At 27.2% G+C, this 15,693-nt stretch overlaps 1 protein-coding gene across 1 annotated transcript; it reads left to right on the forward strand.

Annotated features, from left to right (window-relative positions):
* The first annotated feature begins 9,242 nt into the window (after positions 1–9,242).
* Positions 9,243–15,443, forward strand: LOC113555816 (leucine-rich repeat and calponin homology domain-containing protein 2). The gene is made up of 12 exons (XM_026960367.2): positions 9,243–9,959; positions 10,031–10,175; positions 11,719–11,951; positions 12,249–12,385; positions 12,498–12,680; positions 12,748–12,827; positions 12,895–13,020; positions 14,044–14,134; positions 14,215–14,424; positions 14,492–14,629; positions 14,707–14,784; positions 14,915–15,443. Exons 1-12 carry the CDS (start codon positions 9,788–9,790, stop codon positions 15,053–15,055), a joined length of 1,734 nt encoding a protein of 577 aa, XP_026816168.1. The 5' UTR covers positions 9,243–9,787; the 3' UTR covers positions 15,056–15,443.
* The last annotated feature ends 250 nt before the right edge of the window (positions 15,444–15,693 follow it).

Here is a 15,693-nt window from a genome sequence, read left to right on the forward strand (position 1 = left end):
AATTATTTACCGAGTCAAAATATTCAAAAACCTAATGTAACTTAAGTTTTTTTTTTATTTATGTTAAAATATTTAAACTGTATAGGTATCATTTTTTAATGTGTATTTGTAGTAACAATTTTTGATGAAATTCGTCAAAATCACAAGAAATCCCAAACTATTTTGTAATTAGAAATTCATAAAAACTTTTGTTTTTATATCTAAGTTTTTAAAATTTAATATAAGATTTCTCTTAAGTAGTTTATATTGAACACATAAAATCTCATAAATATTATATAATTTTGTATAGACATTTTAAGTTAAAATTTAGACGATAATTACCTAATTAAACGACATAAATATAATATCGTTATAACGATATTAATTATTTTGTTATTATTTAAAAAACATTATTCGTGGAACTTAAAATGTGTACTCATTTTATTATTATAAATTTTATTATATACTCAATGATATTTTCAATTTATTTGAAGATATTATTATTTATTTAAACTATGAATCTAGCTATTATTCCTGGTTTACGATATTTACAATACGATTACTGTGTTATTAAATTTGAGTTATAAAAATTGATATAATATAATAAAAATATTTATTATCATAATAACTAAACACTAAAAATATAAAAAAGCAATATTTTCGGAAAAAATATTATCAAACTACTGTAATGCTTAAAGTAGAATAAAGGACTTTAATATTTTAATAGTTATATAAAAAAATATCACAAAATATACTTAATGATATTATAAGCTTTTATACCGTCTCCGCTTAGAATCGATTTTCATTTACTATGATATTTTATCATTAATTTCAGATTTAACACACCCACAATGTTCGTCGATGAACTAACTTTCAAAATAATTTTATTTATTTTAAGTTATTGCCCATTTATACTTATACAACGCTTATTGCCTACCGTATTAATGTATTATTAATATTAAAATAACTTACATAATATTAATTTAAATATATTATAAAAATATATAATTATGTTAGTTTAGTGTAATATACTATTATAGCTAAGCTGACCGACTTTCTTCGCTCATTTATCATTGAATTAAAATCTAACACGTCTATTACAGTGACCTACTCAATATTAATTACAGCGTATCCACGAGGAATACTTGACATAATATACTATACAGTATACAGCAGAAAAGTCATTTACTTAAGTGTCCATTTTTATTTTTTATATCCGAAGATATTTATTATGGAAAATACTCATCAGTTTTGAGCAAAATTTTTTGGTAGCAAATTGGATCAAGTTTGTTAACACTTTCCAATATTTTTCAAAATAATAATCAAGATAATTTTTAAAAATCTTATTATTATTAAAATAATTATTTAGATATGTTTATCTTACCTAGAGAAGAGAATATGTATCATTTATGTAATTTCTATTCTACCAATTGCTAAGTATATAAAATATTTATAAATTAATCAGTACTGATAAGTAACGAATGTATAATATGAAATAAGTGTTTTAACGGATATCGGTCACAAGTGCACTTATGATGACACTATAGTATCGTCACATCCCTAAATCTATTCTAGTATAACAAAGCTGAAAAGTTTATTTGTTCTTCTGTTTTAACGCGCAAATCTCTAGTCGGATTGAAAAATTATTTTTGCATTTGATAGCGTATGTATACATTTTCACTACGGAAAAGCTTCGTTCCTGTGTGGTAGTGGACACTGTCAGTGTACAAACATCTATGAGTTATGACAGACGAATAAAACACTTCAGCAACTTTTTAAAACTTATTTTACCATTAACTGACATTATGGACATTGTCTGCCGTCGTACCCGCTCGCGTTAATATTTCGTTTTCGCTAAGCGTTCTTTTTGACTTTTTTTTTCTTTTTGCTCGACTCCTATAAGGGTAGCAACGTGCTGTTAAATAACCCATGACCTTCCTAAAAAAATTGGGCTATCAAATGCAAAAAGTTATTTTTAATCGTATTATTTTCGATTCCAACATTGTCGTATAATCCAATTTTACCCCTGTCCTCTATAATAGCAAAAAAATAGTAAATATCATAACGATAACAATTAAAAAATATAACTCTATAAGTACTATACTAATATTGTAAGTATGTACTATATTCTCTTCACGAACGCGTTATACGTAAACACCATTTTCTGAGAAATTATATAAAAAATCACTATATTTTAACGGTCGCTATGATTTTTTTCAATACTACAACAATATAGTATACATAGAGGTATCTACTACACTCGTTTTAATCTCAGTTATTTTAAGATATGTTACGCGTTCGAGTTACGTTAGGTAACTCTTCGTATGCATAACGCGCGCGAAACATAATACATTTTATTTTAAAATAAATGTCATTCAATATAATATAATACATTATCGCGTATGCGAGTCACATCGCGTACACACACACACACACACACACACACACATATATATTAATACATATATACATACCTACACATACACGTGTATAATGTAATATTATTATTGTGTCGTAGCGGCAGTCAGTGGCAGACCAGAGGTAATAATAATAATAATAATCATATTCTGATATTCTTATGCGCATATACTATGTACTTACAATTGAAGCAGTCGAGAATATCAAGAATCGCGAATATAATTTAACTAGATTGTAATAAAACAAATTTTTAATGAAAATAAATAATGAAAGCACGTTATTATGTGTAAGGAGGTATACATGTATATTATATACGATTATGTTCTCGACGTACAATTTTTCATGCTCGGAAAAATACGGTGTATTAAAATTTATAATCCACTTCAAAGGTGAATTCTCAGAATAAATAATAGTATATTTGGGCGTTTTCTGGAAACAAATTGTTGTTCTAAGTTTTTAATTTGTATTTCTTTAATCTCGAAATAACGCACAAACATCATTGTATACTATATTTATACATCCTTGAACTGCGAAGGAAGCTAAGGTTACTTTTTTACCCACCCAGTTATACACAGACGTTATATAAAAATCATTCTCCTTATTCTTATGTTATTATCATTATTATTATATTCTGCGTGTTATTCAAACGTATTTACGTTTACGCGCGCGTCCATTGTTCATTCTATTGGAAATGCTGTGGCGCAGTCTATATTATTATCGTACACTTAATAATGACAATAATATCCGACATAGTTTTTATTTCGCTCGTTCTTGTATTATATTACTGCGATTTCGTCCACTGCGGGTCGTCACCGTTTTCGTAAGATAACGCCACCGGTGAAACATGAAGATCGAAATTAAAAGCAAAACATTTATTAAGTACGACAGAGCAAGGGAATTTGTATCGCGTACCCGCCTATATACTATATGAATCGCGGACAAAAAAAGCAATTCATATAAAATTTAAAAATAGCAATTTGGTCGAAACAATGTATGCGCGTCTCATATGACCCATATATATATAGCCGCTGCACAAGCTCGTTCATTTAAAGACGATCTTTTCGAAGAATGTATTCATTCATTTTATTTTATTTCTTTTTACCCACATTTTATCGATTTATCCTCCGCGTATTGCATAAGTACACAATTCTGTTTTCTAGAAAGTAGGTAAAATATTTTGATATTATTATTATTATATATAGCTAAAACACATTTATAAAATAAACAAAGTTTACTTATCAGCACTGCACTCTCGTATAACGTATTTTTGTATTGTAAATTGCCTGTTTAAAATATCCTATAAATGTAACATAAAAGTATGATAAAAAAAACAAAAATCATTTACCATGTTGATGAGAATAATATTCTCTACGATAATAATCTCCATGAGAATATATTCTGCTTTTTTGCTTCAGTGCGGATTAAGGGTGGCACGGGGGTACATAATATGTAAATACGGCCCATATTGTAACTTAAAAATATATCAAGTAATCATTTATATATTTTATAGGTAGTAAAACTAAAAAAAATGTAAAATGGAATACTTTTATATACTATAAAATTTTAACATTTTAAGACAAACTAAAGTATATAATATGTTAAATTCGTAAAAATATAAATGCATTTATTAAATGTTATAATATTTATATTATATTTTTACGTACATTTTATCTTTTAGTTTAAATTATTTTATTGAGCATAATAATAGGTAATATAATATATGTTTTTAAATTTGTTATTTCTGCACCATTATACATTATACAGTATTTTATAAAAAAAAATTAATTAATAACAACGTGTTCAAACTATTAAGTTATATTATTTAAAAATGATGAAATGTAACTACTTTTTTTTAAACAAAAGGGTAATGCATTACATCGTTGATTAAATTTTCATACTATGCATATCTAATTAACGATATTATTTATCAACAGTGAGTAGCTAATTGCTAATATTAAGTTATATGTACACCAATAATACGGCAATGCACCCAATATTATATAAAGTTCAAAATTCAAAGTTTTTCTAATTTAAAGTTTGTTCCAACAACCAGTCAAAAACTTTGAAAATTGAATAAAAGGTTTCTCATAAGTTGTCCATATACGAATTAAGAAAATATCGAAAATACATACTCACTATAATTTGTATAAGCGTTAAAGCTGGGATTTCCACAAAATTCGTCAAATTTTTAATATTCATACCTAACTAAAATTTGAAAATTTAATACAAAATTCATCATAAGCTGATATTGTTGGAATTAAAAAAAAAGTTAAGCATAATTCTACAAATATTTTTTAAGAGCATCTGAGGTTTAGGTTTTAACGAAATTTAATATTTATGCCTTGTGCGTAAATAACGGTTTTCTTTATTTTTGGAACTCATAATACAAGCAAAAAATAGTCATAGAATAGGTGCTTGAAATGCTGACGAAATGTTTATACAATTATTATTTTTATTATTATTACTATTACTATATAGCTTAAAAATAATAAAAGTACACATACACATAGTTACAAATTTACAATTATTAATTGTTACATTATAGTGACTTATTACTCCTCAATAGCGAGGTGCACGGTATACACTTGATAATACATATATTATACTTTTATACTTCCTGTACAGAAGATCTACTTTCATCCTTTTTTTAGTTGTGCCTTTGAAATTTAAATAAGTGTTACACGAAAATGGTCTGGATATGTATAATTGTATTATCTCGACTTAGAAACGTAAACAATTTTAAAATATAAGTATAAATGTGTAAGATATAATATTAAATAATCTATATTGTTGAAGCTAAGTCAAAAAACTAATTTTGAATTCTATCAATAATCATAGGTATAAACTAGTCCTTTAAGTTTGGAGGGGGGGAGGTTAAATTCTTAAAATGTTTTATAGCAATTTTTTTTTAATTTGATTTTTATTTATTGTTTCTATTGGTGTTTACAACTGATTTGAATGATTATTCGTTTATATAAAACCTTATATTGTAGGCAAAAATAAAGTTAATACTAGTATGTTTAAATGCACATATCCAAAAATTACTCAAAAATTCTGGGGGGCTGAAACCTACCCAAATCCCCTCCCTAGTTACGCCTATGTTAATAATCACATTAATATATTATTTATTATAAGTAAAAGTAATTATCGCATTTATATACAGTAATTTATAAATATATAATATTATTCATAACATTTTAGTCATTTACATAACTACATAAGAAAGTGATCGATACCTGGAAACAAAATACCCAATTTATCATTTATATTTTACTGTCTAATTACTCATGAATCATGATTATGATTTACTGTTTAAATGTTTTTATAATATATACGTTTATATATTCTTTTTTTTTTTTAATGCTATTAGGTATATCTTCTCAAATATAAGTTATAATTAATAAACTTATTTTTAACTATCTTAGAATAAGATACAAAATGATTTTAAAATTAGAGAGGCGTTTGGCAGATAATTTTGATTTTGATTTTTGTATTGTATATAAGAAGTTTAAATTATTATAATATTTGGTATGTTCTATTGATATTAAAAGCTTTTGATAAAAGTATGTATAATAAACAATGTTGCTTTGATTCAAAATCAGCGCGTTTAACTTGGGATCAACATAATAAATCTAAAAGATTATCTTAAAAATATAACCATCTGCGCTTTCTAAAAATTCCGCTATGTAATATAAATATATAATAAACACGCTCTCGTTAAATTTAAACTTCTTATAAAACTAGCTTCCAATAAAACTCTTTGAAGACCAATTTGGATTAATATGGACTTCAGTTGTGCAGGAAATGCAAAAAAAAAGTAAAAAACAAATAAAATTCAATCTTTTTAAAACATCTCCCTTAGAAAATGTATTAATGCTCGTCTCTTATTCTCTTTAAACATAGATACAAAGCTCATCTATGTACGAAACAGCCAAATACTTTTACAAAAGATCCATAGTCGTCTACTCGTCTATCAACTCAACCAAATTCACTTAAGTACTCAAAATTTGTCGAGTTTTCTTCTTTATCGTATACAAAACATAAATGTTGTCTTGGTGTCTTCCAATAATAATGAATAAGCATATGTAATGTTGAGTGTCATCGATGATGTTATATACGTATATGGCTATTTTTTTATCACTTATTTAAGTTTTTTTTTTCGTGATTTTTTATTCACTTATATGCTCATTCGTTGTCTATTAACGCCAATTTGATATAATGATATAAGTATATTGTATATAATTTTAAACAAAATTAAATAAATAAATATAATATGCAATAGGTACCTATTGTATAATTAGGTTTAGCTAGTATAGCTGTGTATAATAGGAACGGTAACTGTAACTCGTAAATACGTACTCTATTTTCAAAACCAATAATATATTTTTAGTCTAGATCATGTCTTTGATAATGATGAGAAACTGTGTTAGGCATTTAAGTAGTTAGTTGAAAAATTGATGTTTATTCTTAATTTTTAATATAACCACTTATAGTTAGACAGTTAGTTATCTAATTGTCTTATTGGCATGGTAAATTAACTAGTTAAAGTATCCATTATAATATCTACCTAACTATTTTTAGTTAATTTGAAAAAATAGGTACAAAGTTTAAATCATTCTTATATAGTTATATAGGTAGTAGGCACATAATATCATATTTTATAGTATATATAGCGTATAGGCAGGGAATATTAATTAATTAATATTATAGCTTTTGTAAATAAACTTTTTATCACATTGTATACAATGACTATACAAATTAAAACAAATAAATATTCATTGATTTAAAAACTAAAAACCAAGTAGATACAACAGTATCATAATTGACAACCCAGTCTGAATAAATATAATAGACAATATATTCTTTTAAGAAGGAATAGTAGGTTACATATTTAATAAAATGTTTAAACCTATCTACCTAATTATTATTTTAACAATTGAAAGTCACACAATTACTATATAATGTGTGGCCCATGTGCTAATTAAAAAAAAATTAATTAGGTATATCTAATTAATTTTATTTTAAGATACCTACCTATCTAGTTATAAGTTATAACTACATTTCGAATGAATTAAATTATGAACTGAATAGATTATATTGACTTTAAACTTTTAGAGTTTAATAATTTATTGTTTATTAATTCTGTACGTAATGATTCAACGTTCGCTTAACAAAGATTTAAATAACTTAATTTAATTTTTTTTTCATTAATATGCCCATTGTAAGGCCTTGGCTTTTGCCATTATGATGTTAGGTTTTTATTATCGAAGCGATAGCGTTCAGTGATGGCTTTGTTTTGTTTCCTTCGGAAAATGTTTGAACAATAATAAAAAAAGATCAGAGAACTTACTCTGTTGTATAGTAAGCATCAAGTGTATAACTCGTCATTGAGAAGGTCAGTGTAATTAACGCGTCAAATTATAATTCAATCATAATTAATATAATTGCAGATATACAATAAAAAACGATTTTGATCGGAGACGGGTTTTCATATGTTTTCAGGCTATATTTTATATGTGCATTAAATATTTATATTATTTAATTTATTTTTCATTTAGTTATAACTTTATAAGGTATTTAGGTATATGTTGAACAAATCTTTATCTAAAACAAATTAAATATTTATATTGCATATAATAATTTATCTTTTATCACCTTGTGTATATGTAATAATATAAACATTTAGTATAGATAATATATTAATATATAATATATATTTTTACTCGAGACACTGCAATATCATAAAATAATGACGTATACAGCTTTATATGGTAGTCAAGATATGTCTTAAAATTATAATCCAAACATGTTTTGAACTAAAAAAACATAACTAAAAATGTTATTTTTCAATTGAATATCCAATTTTGTCCAAAGTCTAACTTAAAAAGTTAAAAATATGTCTATAAAAAATTTGCTCGTTCCTTTGTATAGATTCCTGCTGTAATAATTTATGAGGAACCTTATATGTTATAGATTTTCAAGCGCTTTCACTAATTAAAATTTTAAATGTATAATATAGTTTTAACCTCAAAACAATTTGTAAATTATCGTAATTTTCACAACTTTTGTCAATAACAGAAAAAGAGCCAAAATACCCATTTTTAAAAATATATTATTATATTAAGTACCTATAATTATCGGGAGAAAAACTCAAGTCTACACAGTTATTTGTTTTTTTAATTACAATATTTATTTTATAAAGTGTATCTGTATGAGTACCCAGTACTTACTAGGCATTTTTTATTACGCCTCAAGATATATTATAGATCCAATTTGTTACCAATTTACTATCAAAAATCGCTCTCAAAGTTAAAATCCAAATCATTTTTATTTCTCTTAAAGGCGACAAAAAAAAAAATAGGTAAATGAAAATAGAAAAATACACTTCATTAAAAATCGCTGCGCTCGGAGTATGACATTATAACAAAAAAAAAAATAACATTTTACCGAATAATCCCTACGGACGGGTCGCATGTGTATACCCGGTATGGAAAAAATATTTTAAACAATACTATAGCGAGCTAACGAACTAACACTGGTAATATCACGGTCGGCGACACAATGGATAATAACATTATTTCGTGCCGAAGTATAATAAATAATAATAATAATAATAATGATAGGGTTATACGCGTCGTTTGGGTCGAGTGCTGGCGAGATTCTGTACGTATTGTACGCACGCTAAGCGTTATAATTGAGGTGATATAGGCAGGTACAACAATAATAACAACAATAATCGAATATTATCTCGTTTATTCCTTGACCTTATCACGCGCGGCGGTTCTTATCACGCGACGTCGACGACGACGGTTAGTGTTGTGCGGTCTCCCGTAAACAAATTTCCCTTTCCGGTCGCCGATCCTCCCCGCCCGTCCTCCGATCACCACCCACTAACGATAACCGAACATCCGACGACCCGGCGGTACGTCGTCATCATCGTCATCATCATCATCATCATCATCAATAATAATAATAGTAACACCGTAACTCCCAGGGGGTCTACGAGTGCGTTGATAACGCGACTTAATTATTTTTATTACATTACTAGATAATATTACCTATCGCGGGTTCGCTCTATCCGTGTGTTCGGTGTCGTTCGTGGCGTACAAGTCGCTCTGCTCGTCCGCTCACCTGTCGATCGCTATACCTGTCCGCCTGGGTCGCCGTCGGTCGATTAGCATCCATTCCGGTCCACGTCCGACGGTCGTCAAACCGGCGATGGCTGTCGGCATTTCCGACGTCGGAGGACGAAGCCGTTGCACGGGGCACCACCGGCGTCCGGTCACGTCGGCGTGTTAACCCGCCACCGACCCGCTCGCCATTTGCCTCACATGCGTCAGCGCGTGTCGTCCGATCGACGTTCGCAGTTCGCACACCGCACGGCACGACGATGGATTGCGCGTCGACGCTGTACTCCCACCGCAACAACGGGCTGATGACCAGGTCGCTGGAGAAACTGCTGGAGGACGCGCATCTGTGCGGCGAGTTGAAACTCGGCGGGCGCAAGCTAAAGGAGTTCCCGGTGACAAATAAATACGATTTGTCCGACACGACCATAGCGGGTACGAACTCCACGGGCGCGACCCGTAATCGTTGTGTGTAACGCGGTAAAATCACTCGTTTTGTTTTTCAGATCTCTCCAAGAATTGCTTCACACACTTTCCAGCCGAACTCATTAAATTCTGGTCATTAGAATCTCTCAACCTGTATCACAATGCTATACGATCAATACCAAATACAGTCACATCACTTCAATCACTGGTGCATCTTGATCTCAGGTTGGTGGTTATATCAAATTCAAGTGTCTACGAATTGTTTAGTTCATTCACTTGTTTTTTTTTTATTATAACAAACAATTATTAATTCGTACTGTTATCATCTAAAACTTTTTTGATTCACAAGCCGTGGGTTTAACAGACACTGTAACATGAATGTTTAGATAATAAGAAATCTTTTTATCTTTTTCTCTTGTGTATGTTTGTTGCAACGTTTTCCTAATGTTGGTCGAAAAACAGATTACACTGTTTTACGAACAAATTTATTTCGAATATCATTACCTATTGTTTTTATTATCTATAACATCTGTAAACATTTTTTATAATCATGTCATAAAAACCATGAAGTAGCCTGAATTTATTACAAATTATTGAGAAATATTTTGAAACAGTACATATTATACACCTAAGTATCATTTCAATGACATTTGTTTGTAAACTATGAGTGTAGATGTTTCAATATACCTACGTTTTATTTAACAAACAATTTAACAAACCTAATTGAATACTTAAATGCTGCATTGTGTTCTAAACGTTCTAAGATGTTATAAGACATCTACAACTAATAAACAACTAACGTTGTAAGACATTTTTATATCCATACTATAATGGTAGTATTTTAGTTTAAAGATTTTAAACTGATCAAAAAATGATTTTTCTTGTTCTTTTTGTTTAATCTAATTCGAAATATTTAAAAATAATTTACAAGGGCCATGTATTATTTTAAGTATTTTTATGTTTCAAGGTTAAAGTTTTATTTATTAATTAATTTAAAAGCTTAACATTTTTAGTGAATCTTATCTAGATTTTAAGTTTTAATTATACATACATCACATAATTATTGAAAAAAAACATTATCTATTATCTAGAACAAGAACTATAGTTTAAAATTATTCAACATCAAATAAAAATAAAAACATCTTTCAAATTTTATTAAAATGCTATATTGTATATATTTTTAAAAATTATAACTAAAGAAAAATCACTGCTATTTGGTCCAGTTTTGCTATTCTAAAATAAAAGCACTAATTTCCACTATTATTTCTGAATTTATTTTGTTTAATTATGTCTTTAACAAACTTGAATTACTTATTTCTCAATGTACAGAATTTTCTCTAGTCTCAAAATATATATGTCATACAATTTTAATCCTCATAATTATTATAAAATATGTTTTTTACTTACCAGTTACCTTACATAATAAAATAAAAATATTAATATATGGATGTATAAAAGTCTTTGCTCTATTAACACTGTAGTATAAATTACTTTGATTAATATTTAAATATACATATACAATCCATCGCACAACTTTAATTAATAAATATACATGTAGAAAATAATATCAATAATCAGATGCAAAATAAAACTATCATAAATATAAAATCAAATAATTAATGGTATTATAATTAAGTAAAATAATTATATTATCTAGGTAGTTAAAGTTTATTTATTTGTTAAAAGGTAGTTATGATTTATCTAAATATCCATCTGTTGCGTATACAAAATATATGTGTATTCATATATATGTAATCTTTTTTTATAGTCGGAACCGTTTAACATGTCTACCATCAGCTATATGTCAGTTACCTCTTGAAATCCTATTATTGTCCAATAACAAACTTAAACAATTACCCACCGAAATTGGATTCTGCAAAACTCTTATTGAGTTAGATGTAAGCTGTAATGTGCTTATTAATTTACCACCACAGTTGGGTCAACTATCCTCATTAAAATGTTTAAACGCACAAAATAATCTACTTATTGAGTTACCATTAGGTAAGTAAAACATTATTACAATAGTTTTTTTAGTATTTTGTAGTTGAATAAAAAAAAACTATTAAAAATTATTTTTGAAGTTTACTTAATATATATGTATATATATATAACTAAATAAAATAATTAATGTATACACATTTTTATATCATTACACATGCATATTTTTATTTTAAATTAAAAATGTTTAGCCACTCAAAATAAAATAAAAATTTGAAATATTATATAATAAAATAGTGTATAACGTATAATATAATCTTAAAAAGTTCAAAAATTAAATTTCAAGTTTTTTTTTTACAGAATTAACGTGTTTAAAATTAGCAAGATTGAATGTCAGTGTGAACCGAATAGCATCTTTACCTGTTGAACTGCGATTAATGTCTTGTTTAGAATGTTTGGATGTAGCCAATAATCCTTTGGTCTCCCCTCCAACTGCTGTAAGAGTGCACATTAATAATCATTTTACATTGTTTAACAATACAATATGTCATCTTTTAAATACTATCGTTGTTTTTTTTTTTTTTTTTTTTTTTTTTTTTAATGTTATAGGTTTGTATTAAGGGTCGTATTCATATATTTAAGTGGCTGGAATTAAAAAGCATTAAAGAAGGCCGAAATCGAGGATCGTCATGGAAGTTCAACTCTCTTAAGAGCAATAATCACAGTTTAGACAGTAATATGGACAGTTTGACATTATCTGAAACAACTAGTTTCGTACATTCTTCAGATGAAGTAAGTTTACTTATCAGAATATTATCATATTGGCCCACAAACTATTGTTATTTAATTATATCTTTAGGGTGCAAATGGAAGTACAGAGTATTTAAACAAATCTGACAGAAAACATAGGGAAACAAACAGATACAATAACAATGCAAGGTATTGTATGATATTAACATTTTCATGTGATTATTCTTAAAAATTTGTTTTACATTTTTATTTGTAGTCCTGAAATTGTACATATCAGTAAAAGTAATGGTAACATGTCAACAAATTCAAGTAAAATATACTCGAATAACAATAACGGTATCAAGTTAAATGATAAACCGACACATCACACACAAAGCTATAGGTATGTATAGTATATTTGGTTACATAAAAAGTTGTCAGTACATTTCTTTGCCTGCATCATACCTGACTAGTAACCATAGATTCTTAAACAGCTCCTTGGCATTTAATCATTACACACATATAGCACCTTAAACATAGGCGAAACTAGGGTAAAATTTATGGGAGTGCTTTAACCTATAGTACAATATAATGCAAGAACGCTAGATTTAATATTATTTTTCATTTCTTATATGTCAGTATAGAATTATTTAATTCTTATAACAACAGACCCATAATTACTTTATGACACTATACATTTTTTAATTTATCTATTTATTCAATGAAATCAAAATTCAAGAGAACTTTATTTTAATTTGTGGCATATTTTCGGTAACTCAAAATTAATTTTCATGTTATATGTTGAGTGAAAAATAGCAATATTCAGAATTTAGGTGGTATTGTATTTCATAATTTGAGATAATCCATCCGTAACATAAAATATATTGGTCGTATAAAAATATTTTACCACATCATTTTAAAACATGACGGTTTTATATTATTTGGATAACAATTTGTAAAGACCTAATTAACATTTTTGGGTTTTAGAAAGTATTTCATAATATCTGAAAAAGTAATTTTATTGTAAAGTATATTATTAGTATTAAGTTTTTAGTTCAAAATAAATAAGCAGATAACTCATTAAAATGTCTTACTTAACTTTAAACTGCAATTGGCTGTTTCTCTGAACTATACATTTTCAGCTGTGGTAGATTTGTTCTAGAAGTGTGATATTATATATGTATTGAAATAATGCTATTTTTTAAAATCAATTTATGATTAATATAATAATAATTTCATATAAACTATGTTCAATATGGATGTGAATAAATTAAAAAAACCATGGCAATTATGTTATCCCACTGATGTAAAATGGCTACAAGATTTGTGATTAGCCACTGGTCAGATTTTGTGTTGCTAACTACAGTACAATATTAATATTTCTTATAATTTTTGTTACAATACATATATCTTAATTATTTTACAGAGAATACAAAGAGTTCCTTAAACAACAACGTGCCCAAGAATCTATTTACAAAGGAAAAGTTCAAAACCCTGACAATAATTATGATCAAAAGGTTTGTGCTAATTATTGTTAAAGTGTCTCAAAAATGATCCCTTTTGATTTTTTTTTTATTATTATTTAATTTATAAACAGGATATCCGTCCATACATTAAACCAAGTACACCTGAAATTGTATCAACTCCGGTCAATAATTTATCATTACCAATGTCATCAAGTCCTAGTAGTCCAAATGTTTGGTCCAAGAATAACACACCAGTCACTAAAAATAAACTTCAGTTCACAATGAAACGGGAATATGATAAAGCAAGAGAAGAGGCAGAACTTGTGAAACAACTACGAAATGTTTGTGTTTATATTATTTTTTTTAATTGTTTGACTATAGATTTAAAACTAATATTTTTTATACTAGACTATCGAATCACGCTTAAAAATGTCTCTCCCAAGTGAACTGTCACCGGCCCTTAATGATGGAGTTGTACTTTGTTACTTAGCAAACCATGTCAAACCTAGATCTGTAGCTAGCATTCATGTACCTTCACCAGCCGTGGTAAACATTAATACAATTAAATACTAAAAAGTATCCAGTATAATTCATGTTGATCTAATTTATTTAATTACTTACAGCCTAAACTAACTATGGCTCGGTGTAGACGGAACGTTGATAACTTTTTAGAAGCATGCCGTAAAATTGGTGTAAATGAAGTAAGTAATTGCTAATTTCATATGTGGATGATGATTTAACTTTAATAATAATATGGAGTATAAAATTATATTTAGTAGGGGTTATTATATATATTATTATATTTTTACAATTGCATTAAATTGTTTCTAGAAACTGATTTGTTGTGCTGTTGATATTCTGGAGGGAAAAGGTATTGTTCAAGTGGCCATCACTGTTGCTGAACTTTTGAAATTCCATACAACGAAAACACAACCACAAACCGTACACGTGCCATCACTTTTAAATGTATAAGAACAAAACTTATGGAAACGATCTACGAAGAAATTGTGACTGATTGTTAAGCTCATAAATGAAATGCTATTATGGCATTGAAGACTGTTTTAATTCACCTGTTTAAGTGTATAAAAATCCTCAGAAATTTCATTACGAGGCTGAGTAAATTTTATATATTTTTTATAATCAAAACTATATTGATCAATTAAAACGCTAATTTAGTGTACACTACTTAACATTTTTTACCGAGTATAATATTTAGTATTTATTTATTTTTAGTCATTTTGTTGACAAAAAAAAAAAAACAACAAAAGTTATTTATTTATTTATTTTAAACTTCCTATAGAGCCTGTGTTAACAAATTAAGTTTTGCCATTCCTAAATAAACTGGCTGTACGTTATATATATATATTAGTTAAGCTATTGTTTTTTTGCATTTTACTTATAAATTTTATTTTACTAAATTAATTTTTTTTCATCAATTTTATTTATTTTTTTTAATATATTTTGTTTAGGTATATTTTATGTTTTTTTTTTTAACAATTTAAAATACCTATTACTTAGTAGTTAACCTGTTACTTATATACTTATAAGTTACTTTATATACTAAAAACAGAAAGTATGAATTTATCTTGGGCAATAATTCATACTATATG

The sequence above is a fragment of the Rhopalosiphum maidis genome, chromosome 3, assembly GCF_003676215.2.
Source record: "Rhopalosiphum maidis isolate BTI-1 chromosome 3, ASM367621v3, whole genome shotgun sequence".
In the NCBI taxonomy this organism is placed as follows: Eukaryota; Metazoa; Arthropoda; class Insecta; order Hemiptera; family Aphididae; genus Rhopalosiphum; species Rhopalosiphum maidis.